The 22,289-nt window shown below is 56.0% G+C and overlaps 2 protein-coding genes across 5 annotated transcripts; both read left to right on the top strand.

Annotated features, from left to right (window-relative positions):
- Positions 1 to 3,572: 3,572 nt before the first annotated feature.
- HOXC6 (homeobox C6) lies at positions 3,573 to 16,858 on the top strand. 4 transcript variants are annotated; one of them, XM_012926335.2, is made up of 3 exons: positions 3,573 to 4,080; positions 15,192 to 15,537; positions 16,313 to 16,858. In XM_012926335.2, exons 2-3 carry the CDS (start codon positions 15,384 to 15,386, stop codon positions 16,618 to 16,620), a joined length of 462 nt encoding a protein of 153 aa, XP_012781789.1. In that variant the 5' UTR covers positions 3,573 to 4,080; positions 15,192 to 15,383; the 3' UTR covers positions 16,621 to 16,858. The 4 variants fall into 4 exon arrangements, with proteins under 4 accessions (XP_012781789.1, XP_058529434.1, XP_058529433.1 ...); XM_058673451.1 differs by having other exon boundaries at positions 3,579 to 4,080; positions 15,375 to 15,537; XM_058673450.1 differs by having other exon boundaries at positions 3,579 to 4,080; positions 15,312 to 15,537.
- A 2,955-nt stretch (positions 16,859 to 19,813) lies between these two features.
- On the top strand, positions 19,814 to 21,856 carry HOXC5 (homeobox C5). The gene is made up of 2 exons (XM_004583154.3): positions 19,814 to 20,335; positions 21,122 to 21,856. The coding sequence occupies exons 1-2, from the start codon at positions 19,882 to 19,884 to the stop codon at positions 21,334 to 21,336; spliced, it is 669 nt and encodes a 222-aa protein (XP_004583211.1). The 5' UTR covers positions 19,814 to 19,881; the 3' UTR covers positions 21,337 to 21,856.
- The last annotated feature ends 433 nt before the right edge of the window (positions 21,857 to 22,289 follow it).

Raw genomic sequence — 22,289 nt, 5'->3', positions numbered from 1 at the left:
GTGTGTGTGTGTGTGTGTGTGTGTGTTTGTGTGTTGGGGGGTGTTGAGTAACCTTGGGTCTGGGGGAGAGATGAGGCCAAGGGAAGGATGAATGAGCTGGAAGACCAGCTAGCCTGCAGTCCAGGGCCTGAAATTCAAATCCAGCCGGCTGGGGGTTGGGTCAGGAGCACTGTCTGCCAAGCCCCCTTGTGTCCCCTCTTTCCTGGCTGTTTGCAGCCCATTCCAGGCTTTACCTTGGCAAATGGGCAGCCCGCTTACTCCCACAGAGCAGGCCATGAGCCTGGGGGATGGGAAGCTGGGCCAGCTGAATGGACAGTACCCCCCCCCACACACTTAGGAAACAGAAGGGTAAGGGGAGTCTTCATTCCAATTTTCATTCCCCGAAATATAGAAGTTGAGGGCTCTTGGATTATGGGGTAAAGGGGTTTCGCTTTTCTCACTCCTTGACAGAGCAATCTGTTTATGCCAATAAGATACTGATCCAATCATCCCAAATTCCAGAGATATAAATCCTCTGACTCAGCCAGGAGAGGGGGAGGGGGAGGGATCTTCTAGTCTTTAAAAACCAGACCCCCAAAGACTGAAATATTTTTGAAGCCAGATCTCTGTCTCTCTCCCTCTCTATCCTGGTCAATGATTTTCCCAGACCTAAGCCCAGGCCAACAACTCTTGTTTTGTGTTATTTCTTGGGGGATCCCGAACCCGGGCTCTGGCTGCCACGGGGTCCTGAGCACAGCGCAGGGTCAGTTGGCGTTCATAAGGGGGCTGTGCAGCCCCAGGGAAGCCGCGGGTTAGACGCAGAGACCGTGGGCCGCCGCTGCCACCGAGGACAGCCCTGAGCAGGCGTCCTCTCCACACACCCCCCCACAAAATCTCCTTGAAATGAAAAACTGGGGTACCTGCTGGGAGCAGAGGCTGCAGCCAGGTAACCCTAGTTTGCAGAGAAAATGCTTTGATCCCACTTCGGGCCAGCCCGCCGGTGTCCCCCTCCTTGCGCCGCGGCGCCGAGGGATGGCCTAGGGCCGTTTCGTTTTTGAACGTGATATTATGCTGTCTATTCATAAAAATATCTGGCCCTGCTGCCGAGTAGTGGTGGGGCGAACCCTGCAGTAGGGGTTGGGAGAGGCCTCGCCGCTTTCTTCCCTCACCCTGGACACCAAATGTCCCATCTATCCCCTGCCCTGCTCAGCCGTGCCCGTGGCCCCACAGCCTCGGCGCGTCGGAGGGCGGGGTGCGTCTGGCGCCCGGCTTGGCTGGGGATGTCGGGCACCCGGCGGGCGGGAAGCAGCGAACCCCGGCCGCCCCTTCACGCAGCACCCGCTCCCCCTGCCCCCCTGCCCATGCCCTCCGCTTTCTCGTTAGGAAAGAAAAGGAGGTAAAAAACCTGTTTTATGGGGGGAACGTTAATTGCAAGCGGGATGCGCTGTCTTTAGAAGCGCGTCCTCCCCAAAGCTCCCGCCGCCGTCCCATTACCGGAATGGGGACCATTGGGCTGCAACAGATACGAGTCTCTCCCATTCTCTGCTTTTTTATTAGCCAATCAAAGTGGCTTCCGAAAGCTATTTGCGATTTGTGAAAAATAGTATCTTTCAAAATGCTGAGTTGAAGCATCTCGCTCATTTCACTTTGAATTTATTATTCTAATCTCAACAGTAGAGACAAGATAATGTGGTTGTTAACTTGGGGGGCAAATTCGTTCCTTCGGATTTTTATTATTATTATTATTCGCATTTCCTCGCTCATCCACAATCCCTTACGGCAGAGTCCGGAACAACTATGGGCCTGCGTGAGGGTATGGGCAAAGGCTCCTGGGGGAGGGGGAGACCCTTTCAGGAGTGGGCTGACCACCCCCTCCCTCATCTTCGCTAGATGAGATGCCCCCCCAAAGGGGCTGCCTGCCGGGCTGGGAAAGTCCACCCTCCTCCCAATGCTCCCATCCCCTGTCCCAATTAGAAAACTCCGGACAGGTTGTGCTACAGTCTATAAGTAAAATTTCCGGTGAGCTGCCTGCAGTGCTGCCCCATTCTCCCCGCTACCCATTGTGAAGAGCTGGGCCACCACTTCCTCATCGTAATTTTTAACTACCTGTTATAAAATTTATGGGTGGGTCTGTAAAAGAAACGAGGTCCCTGCATCTGGCTGAGGAAAACTTTGCTTTGCTCGCTGAGGTGGAGGAAGTTTGGGGAGGGAGAGGTGAGCAAGCCGACGCAGCAGCTGTCTGCTATGGTGGCACCGCCGCAGCCGCAGCAGCCCAGACAAACGAGTCTCCCTTGTGCCAGCTCCAGGTGGGAACAGGGGCAGAGCCCTCAGAGAGCTCAGAGGCTCTGCTAAAGCCACCCCCCACACCCAGTCTGTTGGGAGGATTTATTCTGAGTGCCACGGCACTGTCCAAATTAGGGATCTGTAGAAACAGGTTCTCTAAACTGTCCGGCAGAAGGGGGCGGTTTGGGCAATAATAAATGGTTCTTCTTTCAGAACCACATATTATTATTGTTGTTATTTATCTCCAGATGTCCAGATATTGAGCCAGAGCCATTTTTCTGGAAAAGGGCAGTGGGAGTGGGTCACCTGGCAAGATGGGAAAGGCTGTACCCGGCTTGCACCCCAACTCAGATTACCCATCTGTGCATTAGTTATTTATTTCTCAATGGATTACAAGATGCCATGGGAACATAAACTTGGTGCTAGGCATGGTTGGAGGGAGAGAGAGAGAGAGAGAGAGAGAGAGAGAGAGAGAGAGAGAGAGAGAGAGAGAGAGAGATTGTCCTTAACTAAGAGATCTGAGGTTGAGGTTCACTCTCGGGGCCCTGCAGGCTGTCCCAAATTCTCAAGCCTCCGGCCCCTGCATGACAGCCCCGGGCAGTCCAGTCTCAGTCCCTTAGACTTACAGCCAGGTCGGCTTCATTGGGAGGTGACCAGCGGCCGGCCTGTTAGTGGGTTCCTGGCCTAGAGAGCAATGGGGGGCAGGAGGGTTTGCACAGTCACACCAGTAGCAGGAGGAATGTTGCTTTTTCTTTGGAGAAGAAAAAAAAACCCTATGGGGTAGGGAGGGCACCCCTTCATCCACAGCCGACCTGGCCCAAGGCCACAAATCTTAGAGAAGTCCTCCAGATCCAAGTCTAATACCTCCATTTACTAAGGAGAGTACTTAAAATTCGGCACAGCAAGCAGAGGCAGCCCACCCCTCAGCTCCCCAGACTGTCCTGCTTTCCTGTCTGCGCGTGCCTCTCTGGGTTCAGGCTTCTCTCTCTCCCTCCCTCTCTCTCTCACTCTCCCCCACGCTGCCCTGGAGCAGCCAGCCCCGTGGGGAGCAGAGCAGCGGGTGGGGGTTGGGTGGGGGTCCTGGGGGGGCAATGCTCCCTCTCTGAGAGAATTGGGTAAACATGGCGACCGCGGCGCCCATTTGCACACGCTACACAAATGCATCGCATTCCCGGTTGTTTGCAGAAAATTTACAGCTGAGTAATAAAAGTTTACGATCGACTCACAAGTTGGATTGGCCACAAGAAGTCATGTGGATTCCATCCATGAACGTGAACTTTTTATTGTGGTTTGTCCGTTCGGAGCGCTCCGCAGAACAGTCCTCCCTGGAAGCGCCTAACCATTGCCAGGGAAACCGGCGCGGGGCGCTCCCTTCGTGACTAGTATTTTTTTTATTATTAATCTGATAAATAATTATTTCCCTCCCCCCTATTTAATTTTTCCCCTCCCAGGTGGAGTTGCTGAAGGAAGCTGGGGGCACCTGGGGAGGCTGGGGTGGGGAGTGGAGAGGCAGGAGTGGAGGGGGCGTCTCTCCCTTCCCGACCCTCCGGCCCCCAAGGGGCAGCAGGAATGCGGGAGCGGCAGAGGCCTCGCCCCTCGCCCCCCGCGCTCTCCCTTCTGCCCCCCTCCGCAACAACTCTCTTGGATTTTTTTTTTGATAAGTAGGACTGTTTTTTTATTTTTTATTTTTGCATTTCTATAAAGTATATATATGTGTGTGTGTGGAGCTGACACGAGCCCGGCAGCGGCACAGAATGAGTGTGGGAAAGAGAGGCAGAGAGAGAGAGAGGGAGAGAGGGAGAGTGACAGCAGCGCCCGGTAAGTGTTTCCTTATTGGTTCAACTATGTAACTAATGGTCCGTAGCTGGGTGGCGGTTGCGAGATAAGGACAGCAGCGGCTTGCCTGGTTAGAGAGGAGAGGGGGCTGGCGAGGGAGTGGGCGCGTGGATAATTATGGGGAGGAAGAGTGGTGTTGGGGGGAGGTTCAGCGAGAACGTTGGTAGTGGGGCGAGTGTCCTGTCCTGGAGACGCAGGGTGCTAACATGGGGGTGGTGGGGGGGTCGCGGGGCAGGGTGGCTGAGCTGGCGCTCTGCTGGATGCCCACCGCTGCGGTGGTACCCTCTTATTATGGAGCTGCGGCCTTAGGCCAAGGGCACTGCGACGCAGTGGAGGCTCCAACTCCAGGGCCACAGGGCAAACCTGTAAGCTGTGCTCGTGACCCCCCCCAGCAACGTCAGCTCGCACGCCACCCCACCCCAGCGCCGCAACTCCACCCCCCCACAAACTTTCTGGCGCCCCTCCCTGCCCCGCAGCCCCCTCCCGGCAAGCGCGGCTGGCAGACCTCACACATGCGCAGTGCGCGCCCAGGGCCGAGCCTCCGGAGCAGGAAGCGGGCGCTGCTAGGCGGGCGGCGGGGCCTGTTAATTGGCAATTAAGGGGGAGGCTGGTGGCTGGTGCGCGTCAGCCGGGGGAGAGCGTCTGCCCACCCCCAGCTCCCGCCCCCGCTCGGGCGGTTGGAAGGGTGGGAGGTGCCCTGCGCGGCGAGTGAGGGTGGGGGTGGGGGTGCGGGCTGCAGCCCTCCTAAAGCCATCTTGTGTGCGCGCAGAAAAGAGGCCTGTTTGCGCCCCTCTTCCTGGGTTCGGTGTCCGCCACCCCGCCTGAGGTGACACCTGGACGGCGTCACCCGCCGCGCTTGGCTGCTTTAGGCTAGGACCTGCCCCGCCTAGAGCGGAGGTGGGGATGGGGGGCGGCTCCCCAACCCGCGATGGGGGTGGGGAAGGTGGATAAGCCGAGGCCTCTCACCCGCAGGGTCTCCTGGGTGAGGGGCGAGGCCCTGAACACTGTAGGGGGTGGCTGTCTCTTGGGTGCACGCGTCAGAATAAGGTGCCGGGGAGGGCCCAAGGCGTCCGGAATCTTCTTCCGTAATTGGTGCTAATGGCGTGTTGTATAGCTTTAACCCGACACATATGGCTTCATAACACAGTGGCTTAATTTCTTCCAAATGTACGTGGCCCTGAGTGTGTTGCAGTTTGATGTATGATCGCGCCCTGCTCCGGGGCCTGGGTCCGTCCGAGGCAGCACCTACCCGTGCGAATGTGGGAGTCGCTGTTTGCAGAGGGCGCCGCACACGCAAATGCCTTGCACACCCAAGCTGACACACCCAGAGCGGGGGGGGGGGCTGACTATGGGGAGCTAGCCTCACCTTCCACGGGAACCAGGACACCCCCTCCCCAGGCGACGGGGATTCCGCTCAGAGACTAGTGGGGGAGGGGAATGCTCCTGGATTTCTTGTTTAAACCCTGACCCAGTGTCTGGGGGGGGGCGGGGTGGCGGGCAGGAGGGGACCAGAAAACCTGTTTTGATCAATTTCTGAAAAACATAGTTCGACTGCACTGGAATGAAACCCCCGTAGGTCGGCGTTAACGGTGAATCTTTTCTCCCCTCCCCCACGACCCCCTTTCCAACCCCTACTGCCCCCCCAAAATCCCCCGCTTTCTCAGCTGACATAAAGGCCTTGGAGGTATTCTCCCAGGGGAAGAAATGACATTTTCTCTTCCCCTTCTCACCCCCCCCCCCATGGAGACCGTGTAGGCATAAGCGTCTGCCGAGGGGCTAATTTCGCGTTCCTTGTTTACGATCGAGAAAAGCGCTCGGCTCTCCCCAAATGGGCCCAGCCCGCTGCCTGCGCCGGCTGCTGCGCGCTCTCCCTGCCGCTCGGGCGCGCGGCCCGGAGGCTGCCGGCCCCGGGTGAGAAACCGGGCCTTGGCCGGCGGGGACCTGAGATGGGCGAGGGGCCTACGGTGGGACGCTGGAGGCCCCCCCCAAGCCCGAAAAGGGGAGCCTTTCTCCATGAATAAAGTGGGAGCCGCAGACCGGTGAGGCCTCTATTTCTCTCTTTCGCCTGTATTTGGTCCTTTTCCCACCCCTGCAGATGGATGTTAAAAGGGCACGAGGGATGGATGGGTGTGTGTGTGTGTACAAGTCCCCTTTGTTCCTCCCAGGAAAGAAAACCGTTGCCAGAGAAGGCCATTCAGGCCGGTGGGGCAGTCACCTGGGACATTAATGGGGGGGGGGGGGTGGCGCAGGTATCTCCCTGGGACCACATGGCATGTCATTGTGTTGTAACAGCAGGATATCCGGGGTGCTAGGGTTCCAGGTCTGTGGAGTCAGAGTTGTGTCCTGAGGCCCCTTCATGAAATATTTTCCTTGCTTTTCTGCTCCTTCCTAGCTGGGCTGCTGTAGGCCCCCCGACTTTGCCCAATGGCCTTCACCCCTAAAGCTAGCTTCATCCTGCTCAGCCAGCAAGGGATGCCGACAAAACTCAGCGCTAGTAGTGATCCACTGGCCTTGGTTTTTCTGGTTTTCCGGCTTGGCCAGGAGATAGGCGGATCTCCAAGACCAGCCCTCCTTTTCCAGTTACTTTCACTTTTCTTTTCCTCCTCTTTTTCTCTCTGCCTCTCTCTGTGGTACTCAAACCGAAAGCACTATGAGGGGGCACTGGTGGGACCCCTCTGCCTGCAGGCAGGCCCAATTCCCTGTAGACAAGGTCCCCATGGCTGCCAGGACAGCTCTTGTGTGATTAGCTAATAATAGCCAGGGTAGCTGAGAATAGAATCTGGCTCAAGGACGCTGCACACCCAAGGCTGAGGCTGCTCAGGCACTGGCTTTCTGGCTGCGGGCCTGGCAGCACTCCCCGGAGCCTCCTGCTCCTCCAAGCTCATGCTTACCACCCTCTGGCCTGTCCCTGCCCCAGAGGGGGCTCTGTCCCTGTATGGTTTGTCCTGATTTTCAGCCGGAGGAGGAGAAATGCAGTGCAGATCCTCCGTCCCCCCCTCACCCCCCAGTTGTGATCCCCACAATCCCCACAGAGATTGCGACCTTGTTCACAGGAGGTGACCTTGTTGGTTTGGCTGCAGAGTTAGGAAGTTAGGCCCTGGAAGCTTTTATGCATTTATCATCAACAGGCTCAAATATACAGCCTCAGACCCGCGCGTGAATATATGCGGACTCAGGTTTCCTGGGTGGCTAATTGTGTATTAACCATGCCTGTACTCACTCCAACACCATGTTATGTGCATGCGAAATCTTGTTAGCCCTTGCTGGAGGAGGGTGAGCTCGCCCAGGCTCAGGGTGCAGCCCTGCTGGGGTGAGGGAACTGTGTGCCTGCGCTCAGGAATCGGAGTAAGCGGGTTCCGGGAACCAACGGTGGTGCCACAATGGCTCTCTCAGGCCTCACTGCTCTCACTGGGGGAGGGAAATAGTACATCCCTCCTGCGTTCTCTTTACATTTCCTCTACCCATGTGCCCCCCCCCATATGCAGACTGCTTTACAAGGAGATTCTAGTTGTCTGGAAAGTGAATTCTGGAGGGCCTGATTGTGAGTGGTGGTGCTGCGTGGTCAAGGCTGGGTCCTGGTGCTGTCAGGAGACGCCCTGCTGGTGTCTGCTGAAGGGATGTGGTGGTCCCAAAGGCGGTCCCAGGAAGCGGTCTGGAGGGGCCTGCTAGCCAGGGTGCTTGGAGAGAGGCCGGTGGAGAAGAGATCCGGTCAGGTAGGGATGCGGGGGACATTTGTTCCTAACTTCGCTCGCCCTGGCCGCTGCGCCAGGACCCCATCCTAGGTGACTTGCTTGCGTTTGTGGGAACAGATTAGCTCTCTGAAGTCCCCTCATGTCCAGATCTAGTGGCTAGAAGACTGGGTTAAATGCCTTCTGCAGCGGCCGGTATGCATGGAGAACCCAGCGCAGCCTGGGCCCTGCTGCGAGCTGGAGTCTTCGGCCTCTCCTCGGCCTTTCTCCCGTCCCGGGCTACCAAAAGACAGAGCCAAAGAGAAATATAAAGATCGTAAAACACACACACATTCTCTCTCTCTCTCTCTCTCTCTCTCTCTCTCTCTCTCTCTCTCTCTCTCTCACACACACACACACACACACACACACACACACACACACACACTCGCAAAAAGGGCAGGAGCAGGGCCGGGGGGCTTTCCCGCCTCCGCTGCTGCTGCTGCTGCTGGCCGATCAGGTTCCTCGTAGGACTCGTGTCCGGACACGCCGCCCGCCGCGGGGCCGGAGCGCGCAGCCGGCCCTGCGCCCGTCACCAGGGGCGGCCTCGGGCTTCGGGGCCTCGGCCACCTGGGGCGAAGGGGTGACATTCCCCCCACAGGCCCACGGCCTCTGCCACGGCGTCGGCGCCGCAGCTGCCCCTGTTTATTGTGTCTGTGTGTTGTTTACTTGTTTTGTCTGCTGCCACCCTGCGTCAGAAACCCGCCAAACCAGCAAACTCGCCCGGGAGAACAAAGTGCGGCGCTCTCCCCAACTCCCTCCCCTCCCCAGCACCCCCTCCCGTGCCGTCTCCTCGCCGCCGGCTTCTCGCTAGGGGAAGGAAGGAAACAGAAATGATCCTAAAACCCGGCAGCTGTTTATAGGGTCGGGGGAATTATGGGGACACCATAAACCTCCAGGTGTCCCGGCTGGTGTTGCTGGTGGGAGAAACTTGCCTTCGATTTGGCTTTCTTCTTCCTCCCCCTGCTAACTGCTTGGTTAAGGGAGGGGGGGGTCACAGTCATTGAGAAAGCCGAGCCCCCTCCTTTTTGTAGGAGTTTCCCCCAGACACAGATTGTTGGGTTTTAAATCAGGTTAGTGTTGGTGGATTAATAAAACTTCACAGAAAGCTATATAAAGCGTATCGCTGTGCCCCCCCCGTTCCTCTCCCTCAACCCCCCCAATAGCAGTGAATTTAAGCAAATCCCACAAAATTAAATTGCCCCGTTCGCTAAAGATCCTATAAATCTCCAACTCTGTTAGGTGCAGAGTCGGTGAGGCTGCCGTTTGCCTTTAATTCGGCTCCTGGCTATCAAATCTAAGAGTATCATGGAAGTAAGTAATATTCTCGTTTCTGAAATTAATTTCCCCCTCCTATCCTGCTCCCCGTTTTCAACAGCCTAGATTAAATGGTTCTTTCAGATCTGCAAACAATAAAGGATAAAATTATTTATAGGGAAATGAGGACGATGCTTCATTGTTGGCTTATTGTTGCAGAACATAAGAACATTTTATTTGCAGGCAGAAGGAAGTTAGCCTAGGGGAGGAGGGGAAGACGAAAGAGAGTGAAGAGAGGCCCAGTACCTCCACACAACACAACTTCCACCACGGATAACTTTTATGATATTCACACAATTTCCATACAGCAACTCACTGTGACATCATAAATGCCAAATTCTTGAATTTTACAGTTCTCTCGTAAACCTTCAAAAAGGGTTCAGGCAAGGAGGGGCATAAGACGCAGGTTTCGGTAAACTGGCATCTTTGAGCCAGAGCAGTATGCTCTCCTCATCCCTTCTTTCCTATCTGGGAGCTGAAAATATGTTGAATATGCCAAATTTTAATTTCTCCTCCAGGGGCCAAAGCAAGTCCCTGGCTCTGTCCCACCTGGAACATCTAGACACTTGTGCTCTCTCCCCTGTGTACAGTCCCAATCCCGCAGGTTCCCCCCTGTAGAGCTGCTAGCCAGCTGCCTGGGAATTAAAGGTGAGAGGCTAGAGAGCCAGGCCCCGAAGGAGCAGCACTGATTTTTGTTCCCAGCTCAAGCCGGAAGGGGGCTCAGGCCTGAGTGTTGCTTGGGAACTGTTTTACTTCTAACCTGCAGGCCAACCAGGAAGCAAATAGAGAAGCCAGACAGCTGTGTGAGGGTTTGTGTCCACCAAGGGTGGCAGTAGTAAGTGAGGTGCGGGGAGGGGAGGGTTGGCAGGCAGAAACCTGCAGGAAACCTGGAGAGAGACAGAGAGAGAGAGAGAGAGAGAGAGAGAGACAGAGAGTGTGTTAGGGGGGCAGGGGAGGGAACAGGACCTGCTGAGTGAGCTGGGCCCCTCCTGGTACCCCCCTCTAATTGCAGGGAGCCTCTCAACCTTTTCTTTGCTCCAAAGAGGAGTGGCCAGGGCAGGCCTCCGAGGTGTTTGGGGCACTTCCCAGGAGCTCAGCATTCCCCATCTGGCCTCTTCTCTCCCTCCTCCCTTCCTGTGGACCCCCAGCTACCCTCAGCTGGCTCCAGGAGAACTTTGTCCACAGAGTATCTTGCACCCCTAAATGGGATCCATTTCTGGGATTGAGTATGTCAAATTTCATTTCCCCTCTCCCCGAGAATGTCAGAAATCTGAAAGTAGGGTGTTCCTTTATGGAATGCAGCATGCTTCTGGACAGGGAAGGCAGGGGAGGTGTGCACAGACAGCGTCCCCCCCACCCCCGCCACCACACATACCCCAGATCAGTGAAAGGAGCCCTTGGGCCCAGCCCATGCTTTGGTCCCCAAGCTGACCTGGGTCCCCCTCTTTCACGTTCTCTGGCAGATCACAGGCGCTTAGCAATGCCTTGAGATCAAAGGAACTTTTGCACCAAACCCCAGGCATGGAGGGTACAATTTATTTTTTAATTTTTCAATAAAAAATTCTAATCTAAAGTCCATGGGGCCCACAGAGCAGTAGCTGCAGAACAGCAAAGCCTTAACCAAATAGTGTGATTGTGAGCGGGGCAGCGATTGAAACCCCCAGCTTTCTCGGTAAGAGGGATTTTAGGGGCACAAAAGGAGCTGACTGGGGTGGGGGATGCAGCTCTTCTTGGCTCCCAGTCTGTAGGCAGAGAAGGGGTGAGGGGGCAAGGTTGGGCAGCTGCGACTGCCTCCCCACAGCAGCCGAGCACCCAGGCCGAGCTGTTGGGGTCCCTGAGCAGCCGAGACACTGGCGGCCAGGACTTAATGTGTACATCTATCTGTGTGTGTGTGTGTGTGCAAGCATGGATGAGTCACACACACATACTACGTAGAGTTGGAAGTATCTGGGGAATATGAGAAGGGGTGACCTCTGGAAAGGAAGTCACCTTCCTTTTTAAATAAAAAATAATTTAAAAAAATTATAATCCCAGACCTCATTTCCCCCCCAACCTCCCGAAAAATCACTGTTTTCCAGAACAGAGTGGAAAAGCAAAGACAGGCAAGGTGAGGCCTGTCCAGGACCCCAGTCCCACCTACCGTCTCCCCAGGTCAGACCTGTGGAGGCTGGGGGTGGGAATGCTTAATTCACCCTGGGAACCCCTCAAAAGGCTGGTCTTGTCTCCAACTTATAGCCTCGGGGACTCCAGGCCATTGACTGCACCCTACTCAGGCCCTAGGCACAGGCAGTAAATTCTTCTCCTATAATTAGTACTCATGAAAAACATGTGCTTGGGGTGGGAGGGGGGAATCTGGAACAGCGAATGGCCAATTGTCCCCTTTTACTCCTTCCCCTTGCTTTGCCGAATTTTTGTTTTATATCCACTAATTACAGCTCCTCAAATGAGGGGGAAAAAAAGATGTGCTGTGGATGTCCAGTTCCCCCAGAGTGCCCAGTTCCTAGGACCAAGGGTCCAAATCCCCACTGCCGCTATGCACACATGCGGGCCTAGCTCTGCCTGCCGGGAGGTGTTCTGTGGCTTGTCGGAGAGAAACAAAGAACAAGTTCGCTCTCCTCCTTCCTAGACCGGGTGCATAGTTACCGAGCCCAACTGCAGTTTTAATAAAACATCTGTTCTTGCTTCTGCTGATGAGTTTCCATAATTGTTTTCAGACAAATTTAACAGGAGTATATAAATATAGTTAGAAAAAAATCCAAGTTCTAGCTTCTCCCCTGCACACACACACACACACACACACACACAAACACACGTTCATGCACACACAGAGCCATCCTTTTCACCATTAATAATAATAATAAAATTAACATGAAACAACTGGGAAAGGAAAATATAGACCAATGGAGGGACGATAGGGTTCATCTGACCTGCTGTTTCCCCCCTTGGAGCGAATCCTTCCAGCAAATTCCAGCTGCATAATTACAGATCAGTCTGAATGGAGGAAGCTTCTTGCCGCAGGAACGGAAGGTGATGGGGGGGAGGAGATCAGCTTTGCTGACAGTCTGTGGCCGTGGGGAAGTGTATTTGTATTTCTGCCCGCCTGTCTGTCCCCCGTCCAGCATTTCTGCCTTCCCCCCCAGCAGCTGGTTTCTGTTCAATATGAATCGGCAAGACCCTTCAGTCCCTGCCCTCTGTTTAGGGGACGTCATAAAACACTTAACTTTCCGGGCCTGAGACTCACACTCCGCTCTTCAGGTCGGCCTCCGTCGCCCCCCCCCCCCCACCATCCCACTGCCTTTAGATCCCAAAAGAGAATCTCCCCAATTTTGGGGACCACTGCATGTCCAAACTGAATTGAGGGGAGGCCCCAAGAAAACCTAGGTGTTCTTGTTGGGGGCCTATAGCTTATGCCTCCTCAGGACCCTTTTCTTCCACTCCTTCAGGTCCCCTCCTCCTCCCTACCCATAAAAGTGATTTTAAAATACATAGAAAATCAACACCCATTGAAAGCAAAACCTCATTAAGAATCCTATCTTCCATCATTCAATTTGTTGTACATTGCAACAATTTAATACCTTGAAGGAAATATCACTGACATGATTTATCCCTCCAGCAATTGCTGTCTCTCTCTCTCTGAAATGGGGAGTGGAGGAGGTGTATTCTTCCAGCGTCTTCTGCTTGTTACATAGCTACCCTCAGGGCAAGAAAAGAGATTGGGTACTCTGGGAGAGGCTACTTGTGGCTAGGGGTGCAACCACTTGCTTCGTAGCCTCGCCTCTAGGGTACTCCTCCCCACCCCACACACACACTTGTTCCTTCTCCCCCTAAATCCCCTGCCCTCCAGGGGCCTGTAGTCCCAGCCAGCTGTTGCAAACCTCTGCCCAGGCTGTGAATTTGAAGACAGCTGGATATGGATCAGAGAGCAAAAAGCAGTTCTCCGCATATAGTATCTCCTGCTTGCCTACCTGCCTTGTCACCCCAAGATGAGATCCCTCATTTATAAAGTTCTCTCTCCCATTTTCAAGACCCAATCTCACATCCCCTTTCACCTCTGTTTCCTTGGAACTGGGAGAAAGTGTGGTCCCAGAAGGAGAATCTCCCTAGTGGGAGGGATCTTCTTTCTCCTACCTTTCTAAAGACCAGCCAGCTTCCCTCTTTTCTGAAGGGCTGGGCTGTATTTCTCTCAAAGACAGCATGCACTGGCTGGCAAGAAGACCCCACAGCCCTCTCACAAGGTATTAACTAGCACTGTGTCCCCACCAGCCCCTACTCACTGTTTGCTTCTGGGTTCCAAACTTTATTTCCACATAGCCACCCCCCCTCACACACAACCCCCACCCCAGAGACGCTCCAGGGATACAGAAGATGAATAAACTGAGTTTTTCCCCCCTTCCCAGCGTAGTCCCGTTTATGGCTTTATTGCGACCATTGATTACTCCGCTTTGTTACACAGAAGGAAAAGATCATAAAATCCTGCGACATCCGGGTTCTTGTGATAGCCAGTGCCTCCCCCCCCCCAAAAAAATGATGCGGGAGGAAATAGGCGGTTTTCATCCCCTATGCGCGCACCTCATGTCCCCTCTTTGTCACCTCAGCGCGTTTTCTGTCGCGACATCAGATTCAGTTTGAGTTGCTCAGGAAGGAAGGAGGAAGCCCCAGTGAGCAGTGAGCGCACCTTCGCCAGTGGGCTGGCCCACTGCCGCACCAGCTGCCGGTTCTCAAGTGCTCTTCCTCTTTCTCAGCTCCAAGTTGGGGAGCGGGCACAGTAGAAGATAGGGGGGCAAAGGCAGCTGAGAGTTCCAGCGCCAGTAAGAGGGGCTGGCTCCCCAGGAGCCTTTGCTAGTGTGTTAGAGCCACGGAACACCCCCCAAGGGGGTGGGAGCAGGGGGCTTCTGACCTGGACAGGGGCTTGAGCTGACTGTCCATCAGAGCCCCCCCCCAGCCTTCTTTCACTAGCTGGAACCTCCATGCATTACCCACACCGGCTCTCTCTCGCTGGCTCCAAATCATAAATTCTCACCAACATAAACAGGAGTTGATGTCTCCAGAAAGACCAGGAGTTTCTTTCTTCTGCCTTTCACACCCTCTCCCACCTTTCACTTCTTTTTCTTCCTGTTCTATTGTATGTTTGTACATTTTCCCTTTTAGGAAAAAATAAAGAAAGAAAGACATGCTGCAAGAGTTTCCCAAAAAGAGAGGGAGCAAGGAGGAGATCAAATGCGTGGGCCCCCACCAGCTCTGCCACTATACCCTAAAGTCTCACCCTTGCCCCTCGCCCACCCTTTGATAACTTACTCACCCCCCTCCTATGTCCCCCTGCATCCAAGACTCTTGGTCACACCCTCCTTCCTCCTGGTACTGTGTTTCATGAAATTTCTGTGTTTTTTTTAATTGTGGGGTTTTTTTTAGGGGGGCAAAATATACGGACTCTGTGATGGAAGCTCACTCCACCGAGTGTCAAAAACCAGGATTTCTTGTAGGGATTCTGGGGGAACCTCCTGAGCTGGGTGGGAGTGCTTCCCACCTAGTCATCAGGATGTAATTTTAGAAGGAGGTCGATGCAAAATCAGATTGTAAGGACAGGGGTTGCTTGGGCCCTGGCTCTGCTCACAGCACAACCACAGCTGGCTAGGGCTAAGCCATTTCCCCCATCACAGCTGTCCTGGAGAGAGGGGTGGACAGGAGCCTCTGGGGGACAGGCACCCCTCCTTCACCCCCAAACCCGCGCCCTCCCCTATGCATTTTAAAGAGAAAGCTAAGTCTCACTTTCAAAGCCCACACTTAGTCTCAACTAGGGAATCAACAGAAGCAGAAGCGATTTTTTTCCCCCTTCTTGACATCTGGCTCGCGATTGGCTGGAAGGGGGTCAGCTGACTTTGTCATTTTGTCTGTCCTGGATTGGAGCCGTCCCTATAACCATCTAGTTCCGAGTACAAACTGGAGACAGAAATAAATATTAAAGAAATCATAGCCCGACCAGGTAAAGGCAAAGGGATGAATTCCTACTTCACTAACCCTTCCTTATCCTGCCACCTCGCCGGGGGCCAGGACGTGCTCCCCAACGTCGCCCTCAATTCCTCTGCCTATGATCCAGTGAGACATTTCTCGACCTATGGAGCGGCGGTTGCCCAGAACCGGATCTACTCGACTCCCTTTTATTCGCCACAGGAGAATGTCGTGTTCAGTTCCAGCCGGGGGCCGTATGACTATGGATCTAATTCCTTTTACCAGGAGAAAGACATGCTCTCAAACTGCAGACAAAACACCTTAGGACACAACACACAGACCTCAATCGCTCAGGATTTTAGTTCTGAGCAAGGCAGGACTGCACCCCAGGACCAGAAAGCCAGTATCCAGATTTACCCCTGGATGCAGCGAATGAATTCGCACAGTGGTGAGTTTTACAGCTCCGAGATATAAATTAAATAAACTGAACTGGCTTTATGACCGGCTTCCCTAGAAGAACGGGCGGAGAGAGTTTTTTATGGCCCCATAAAAACAATCACGCTCGTCTCCTCGCCGACGCCGAGACAGGGCCCCCTCTTCTGCCCCCTCTCTCGCCTGCTTGCTCGCTCTCGGGAGCCTGGCCCCCTCGGCCCCTGACGGATTGGAGGGGCTTCAGGGCGAGCTGAGGGGGCAGGAACAGGGCGGGGGGGGCTGAGAGGAGGGGGATCCCAGGGGTGGGGGATCCCCCAAAGTTGAGTCAGGTTGAGGGAGTGAGAAAGAGCGGGAGAGAAGAAAGCAGAGAAGTGGGGGAGAAGTTTCTAGGAAGCTAGGGTACTGAGGGAGATGGGGAAACCTAGTCCTTGAAAATTGGGGACCCCATCCCCCGCTCGCTGGGATTTTATTTTTTTAAAAATCATCTTTTAGACTAGTAGCTTTCTTCTGCCTTTTTCTTTTTTGCTCCACCTCTCCCACCCACGTTTTCTGGGGACTCACCCCACCCCCAGGGGAGCACCGAATGAGGCTGGGGTCCCCCCCACCCGGGTTGTACCCCCTGTGGGGGTGGGGCAGGGCAAAAAGGGAGAAGGCTCCGGCCCCGCGGCGGCAGGGGGCCCCTGGGCTGCCCGGCCAAGTTGGGAGGGTCAGGGAGTTGGCGAGGCGGCGGAAGGGGCTGCGGGGGACGCCTCGCTGATTGTTTTTAGTGTGTTTTGTGCCCGGATCTCCAGGGGTTGGCTACGGAGCGGACCGGAGGCGCGGCCGCCAGATCTACTCGCGGTACCAGACCCTGGAACTGGAGAAGGAATTCCACTTCAACCGCTACCTAACGCGGCGCCGGCGCATCGAGATCGCCAACGCGCTCTGCCTGACCGAGCGGCAGATCAAGATCTGGTTCCAGAACCGCCGCATGAAGTGGAAAAAAGAATCCAACCTCACGTCCACGCTCTCGGGGGGCGGCGGAGGGGCGGCCGCTGACAGCCTGGGCGGCAAAGAAGAGAAGCGAGAAGACACAGAAGAGGAAAAGCAGAAAGAGTGACCAGGACTATGGTCTCTGCCACCCGGCTCTCCTCCTCCCTCGCTAACCTCTCCCCCGGCGCGCGCGCGCGCGCGCGCACACACACACACACACACCACCACCACAGCCGCCACGGCCACCACCATCCCAGGCGCCCCTAAACCACACACTCTGTATTTATCGCTGGCACAATTGATGTGTTTTGAACGCCCAACGTGGACCTGAAAGTCAGCTCTGCCTGCCGTCTCCCCCACCCCCGCACCCCAAATTCACCGCACAACTCTGACCACGCACCTCTCCCCGCCACCCACCCCCCACCCCTTGCTTCCTCACTAGCTCCTTCTAGACTCCTCTGCAAGCCCTTTCCCCCCTCCCCCCGGCCCAGGCCTTGGGGGCTCAGGCCCCCTTCAGATTGCCCTGCAAATGAAGACTTGACTTCCCTCCACACATACAACCAACCACCACTCCCTGGGCGCCCCCCACTCCTGCCCCCGCGCAGAAGGCCGGGTTCCCGGACCGGGGCCTCCGATTTGGGGCCTTGGGCCGGGCCTGGCAGCCGGACCGGCAGGAGGCCCGAGGAGGAGGGCGCGCTTCGGCCCCACAGCTACCCCCAGGGCCTCGCCCAGCAACCCTGGCTCTCAACCCTTGTGTCCCCCACCCCACAAACCTCCCAGCAACTGCCCAGCCCAGGCAAATTGTATTTAAAGAATCCTGGGGCGAGGGGAGTCATCATGGCATATTACAAACTGTGACCGTTTCTGTGTGAATATTTTTAGCTGTATTTGTGGTCTCTGTATTTATATTTATGTTTAGCACCGTCCGTGTTCCAATCCCATTTTAAAAGAAGGAAGGGAATTAAAAAAAAAAGAGGGAAAATGACACAAAAAAAGGTGAATGACGTTTGTTTAGCCAGTAGAAGAAAATAAATAAGTAAATAAAGCCCTCTCCCCTCGTGTTACCCTCCTGTATAAAATCGACCTCTGGATCCGTTCTCGAATATTTAATAAAACTGATATTATTTTTAAAAGTTGATAGCTGATGGCTTGTGTTTCTTGCTCGCCCGCCGGCTCGGAGCCGCGTCTACCGTCGGCTGCCTGCAGTTCCCCCCGTGCTGCCCCAGCCCCCTGCACGCGCCTTTTCCCCGGGCCCGGGGCGCGCTGGGACCCCCGGTTCTCCTGTGCTCGCTCCGCCGTGGGGGCTGGGACTGGGAGGCCTCTGTGGGCTCCCCACACGGGGTAACACATACCCCACAAAAAAAAAATAACACTAGAGAGGCGGCCTTAGGATTTCGTTGGGGGCGGGGGAGGAAGCCTTGGGGGTTCCAGCCTCACCCAGGCCTTGCTCCTCTCCTTTGAGAGGGAGCCTGGGATTCCTGAACCCCCGAGTTTCTCCATCCTCCAAGTAGCAGGAGGGATGAGGGGACTCCCGAGCCTCCTCGGGAGAATCGAGGGTTCCGGGGACAGCTCGAGCGCTAGGCCGGCAGTTGCGAAACGTGACGCGGAGGCGGAGAGCCAGGGGCAGGAAGGAGAAGCCGGCGGGACTTCGGCAGGGACTGCGAGATTCAAGGACGTCTCGAGAGAAAAAGCTTGGAAACTGAGCCACGGCGTGCCCAAGGCCTCCGGGACCCAAAATTCCTTCTTTCTCCCGAGCTCGGGGCCTGTCTGCCGGCTCACTTCTTTCGGCTCAGGCCCCAGCGGGTGAGGGGAAGCAGCCGGACACCCCCACCCGGCGCCAGCCAGCTTTTTCGTCCCCAAGCCCAGCCAAAGAAACCTGAGTGGGCGGCCTAGAGGACGAGGTGGCGAACGAAAAGGGGGGCTCCCAGGAGGGAGGGAGGGAGCTAACTAGCAAAAGCAAAAAAAGAAAAAAAAAAAAAGCCACCAGAGTTTCCCAGACTCCACAGCTCTCCGCCAGCAACCCCTCCAGCGCCCCCGCCAGCGGGGAGGGGGCCTTCTCCTGGCAAAGGGCGGAGATTTCCTGGGGAGAGAGGCAAGCAGGGAAGAATAAAACCTGGGACAAGGGGAGGAGAGAAGGGGGCCCCTTGGCGTGCCTGTCTCAGCCCCCAGCCGGCCGCTGCTGCTGCCCCCCTTCAGCTGGGTCTCCCCCAGGGGCCCCCTCCGCGCCCTCCATTAGCCCAGAGGAGGCTGTCCAGGTTCCTTTGGCACTCTGGCCCCAGGAAAGCCTTTGCCCTCACCACAGGGCACACAAGAGGCCCCGTGCCTCTGTCTGGCTCTCTTGCTTGACTCTGTCTCTCCATGCCTTCCAGTCACGTGGACTTGCTATCCCCAAGTAGCTGGCAAAGGTCCCCCCCCTCTGTGAGGAGGTCACAGCTCATTAGCCCTGCAACCCATTGTGCCTCCTTCTGCCCCCCCATTCTAAAACTACCCTGTGCCCACTCTGGGGTGCCTGGCATGGTTGCACTCCGCCTGGCTGCTGCCCTCCAGGCTCACCCAGGAGGGCCCCCTTCCTCCAGACTGCCTCAGGGGGCCCTCCAGGTGGACATCTTGTCCATCTCTCTGGAGGGTGTGGTCTGTCTCCCACGTTGGCAGGCACCTCAGCAGTAAGGAAGCAAGGAGGGCCACTGGCCTTTGGCTTGGGGAACCAGAGGCAACCCGCCGCCCAACTTTGCTTTGCAGCCTGGGCAGGGACCACACTACCTAATTACCCTCTCTGCAGCTATTTTTGAAGTTAGGAAGACCCCAGAAATGAGGAAGACCCCAGAAGTGAGGACAACGAGACTATTATTTGAAAACCAAATAGCCCCTCTGTGCATCCTAAGCAGGACCTCCTCCTCTCTCCAATGTAAACAGAATTTAAAAGTATGGCTCAACAACAGCTATCAGCTTCTTGGCCCGGTGGAGAGCGCAGCCGGCGCGGCAGGATGCAATTCCTACAAGTAGGCACCAGGTGTCGCTGTGGACTCGTTGTGTCGGCTACCCCCCATCCCAAGAACCATTTTTTTTCCTCCCCCCTCCCCCTCTCCCTTTCTCTACTCTCACTCCCTCTCCCCCTTGGTTGGGCTTTGCCAACATATCAAGATGGGTTTCGCCGGCTTCCATCACTAACCTCCCGGAGGTCATCAAGCCAAATTTATGAGTGGCCGCCTGAGTCACGTGACTCTATTTAAGGCTCCCTTATTTGGGAAGAGCGCATAGGATAAAGAAAGAGATATCTCCACCTATAAATTGTGCACTTTGGAGAACAAAAAAGCCCCTCAACTTCAAAGAGTCACAAATCACCCTTAATCAAAAAGGGTGCAGAAATTTTTTTTGGGCCCTCCCCGCCATGAGCTCCTACGTAGCCAATTCATTCTATAAGCAGAGCCCCAATATCCCTTCCTATAACATGCAAACTTGTGGGAACTATGGATCGGCCTCAGAGGTGCAGGCATCCAGGTACTGCTACGGTGGATTGGACTTAAGCATCACTTTCCCACCGCCTGCGCCTTCCAACTCTCTCCACGGGGTAGACATGGCTGCCAGCCCCCGGGCTCACCCCGAACGCCCCGCCTGCAGCGCCACGGCCGCTCCGGGACGCGCTCTGGGCAGAGACGAAGCGGCTTCTCTGAACCCCGGGATGTACAGCCAGAAGGCGGCCCGCCCGGCGCTGGAGGAGCGAGCTGCGAGCGCTGGGCAGATCAAAGAGGAGCAGGCGCAGCCTGGGCAGCCCGCAGCGCGGAGCCAGCCGCCGGCCCCGCCACAGATTTACCCGTGGATGACCAAACTGCACATGAGCCACGGTAAAAAACTTTAGGACTTCATTTTGCGCGCTCGGGTCCGCCTGGGTTTTATAGGCCATGCGGGGCAAATAAAGAAAAAAAAACCTGCGGCCATAAATTTTACGATCCAGGCATCAATGGCTCGTAAAACTGTCCACTAAAAGGCTTAGAGGCTGTGTGCGCCCAAATTTACGACGACATAATTGGATCATAGGAACAAAACGTGTATAAAAGGCAATATTCAATTTTGGGGGGAGAGGGAGGGAGTTAAAAAAATAGAGGGATCTGAAGGGTGAGCGGCGCGGGGTCTCCGGCGCGGGGATCCCCCCGCGGCTCACCCCGCTCGCTCGCGCGCTCCCCTCCCGCCCTCCCCAGCGGACCGAGCCCGCTCGGCCCCGGCGCGCTCGCCGCCCCGGAGGCTCCCAGCGCCACTCGACTCGGGAGGGGCGGGAGGGGGGTCCCCGGTGCCCGGACCTCGAGGGTGCTGGCCGTTCGGTCCGAGCCTGGGTCTCCCTCTTCCGCCCACCCCCTCCCCCTCCGCCCCTCCGGGCCGGCCGCCGAGTGAAGGCTGCGATGCAAAGTTTCCTTCCCGGGGCGGGCGGGCGTGCGTGTCGGCGGGCGGTGGAGGCGCCTTGGCCCCGGGGCCCGCGCGGGGCCTGCCCGGCCGTGCTCCCCTCTCTCCCTCTCCCATCGTTCGCGTCGGGGGAAGGGGGGACCCCCGGGGCTGGGCTTGCAGGGGTGCGTGGCACGCTGTTCATTCCTGCCTGGGGTTTTTTGGGGGGGTTGGGGGTACGGTTTCTGTTACAGAGACGGACGGCAAGCGGTCGCGAACCAGTTACACGCGCTACCAGACCCTGGAACTCGAGAAAGAATTCCACTTTAACCGCTACCTCACTCGCCGCAGGCGCATCGAGATCGCCAACAACTTGTGTCTCAACGAGAGACAAATCAAGATCTGGTTCCAGAACCGAAGGATGAAGTGGAAGAAAGATTCCAAGATGAAAAGCAAAGAGGCGCTTTAGAGGCAGCGGGACGATGCCCCGCAAGCCGGCGGTGCTCCCCGCCTCTCTCCTGACTTCCCTTCTCCGTTTTCTTCTCTTTCTGTATTTTGGGGCCAAGGGAGGGGTGGGGGCTCTCAGACAAAAAAAAAAAAATGCTCTTTCCTTCGGCATCCTCATTACCACCGACCTACCTACCCCGGAGCTTCCGTGGGGGACTGCCCTGTCTCCCCTCATCTGGGTTTAACCAACACCAGAGGCCTGAAACAGGCTGGCATGGAGCGAATCCGGCTGGGCCTGGGTGGACTCTCTTTCACTCCCAGGTCTTTGGGGCCCACCCTGAAGTGGCTGTGGACCGGTCTAGTGCCACGGGCCCCTGGCTCAGGCCCTGCAAGCCTTGCTCTCTCCCTTTGTTCCTGATGAGGCGGGCCAAAGCTGCTGCAAGGCTGACGGGAGAGTGAGAGAGTGCCTGAGCCGATGGGAAGTGGGTCTGCAATCTTGGGGTGCTTCCTGTTAGAGATTTAACTGTATCTTCACTTAGTGGTGTTCTGTCTGTGAAAGGGGGAGGTAGACATTGACGGCTACCCAGGGGTCCCCACAGTTGCTCTGCACTCGCTTTTGGAAACACCCTTCTGAAACCTTGGGAGAAGCCCCTAGGACTCCCCTCCCCAGCCCAGCCCACTGCATGCTCTCAGGCCTCAGCCCCAGCCTGCTAGCTAGTGCAAATGTTGGGGTGTCCTGCCATGGAACCCAGCAAACGTTCCTAGAGGCCCCTTTGCGGGTCCACAGTCCCTGCCACTCTCTGTGCCCTCCTGCTCCATCACTGATGTCCAACTATTTATTGACTGCGGGTCCTTCCTGAAACTATATTTTCTCATATATCAAATAAAGCTGAAGAGAGAACGGGGCTCAAAGTGCAGTGGCTCCCGTCTGTTTGGGGCATGTGTTTGGGGTGAAAGTGTCTAAACGGGGTGGTA

This window comes from Ochotona princeps, chromosome 15 (genome assembly GCF_030435755.1).
Source record: "Ochotona princeps isolate mOchPri1 chromosome 15, mOchPri1.hap1, whole genome shotgun sequence".
NCBI classification, from domain to species: Eukaryota; Metazoa; Chordata; class Mammalia; order Lagomorpha; family Ochotonidae; genus Ochotona; species Ochotona princeps.
Note: the sequence above shows the minus strand (reverse complement) of the source record. Positions and strands in the feature narration are given on the sequence as shown.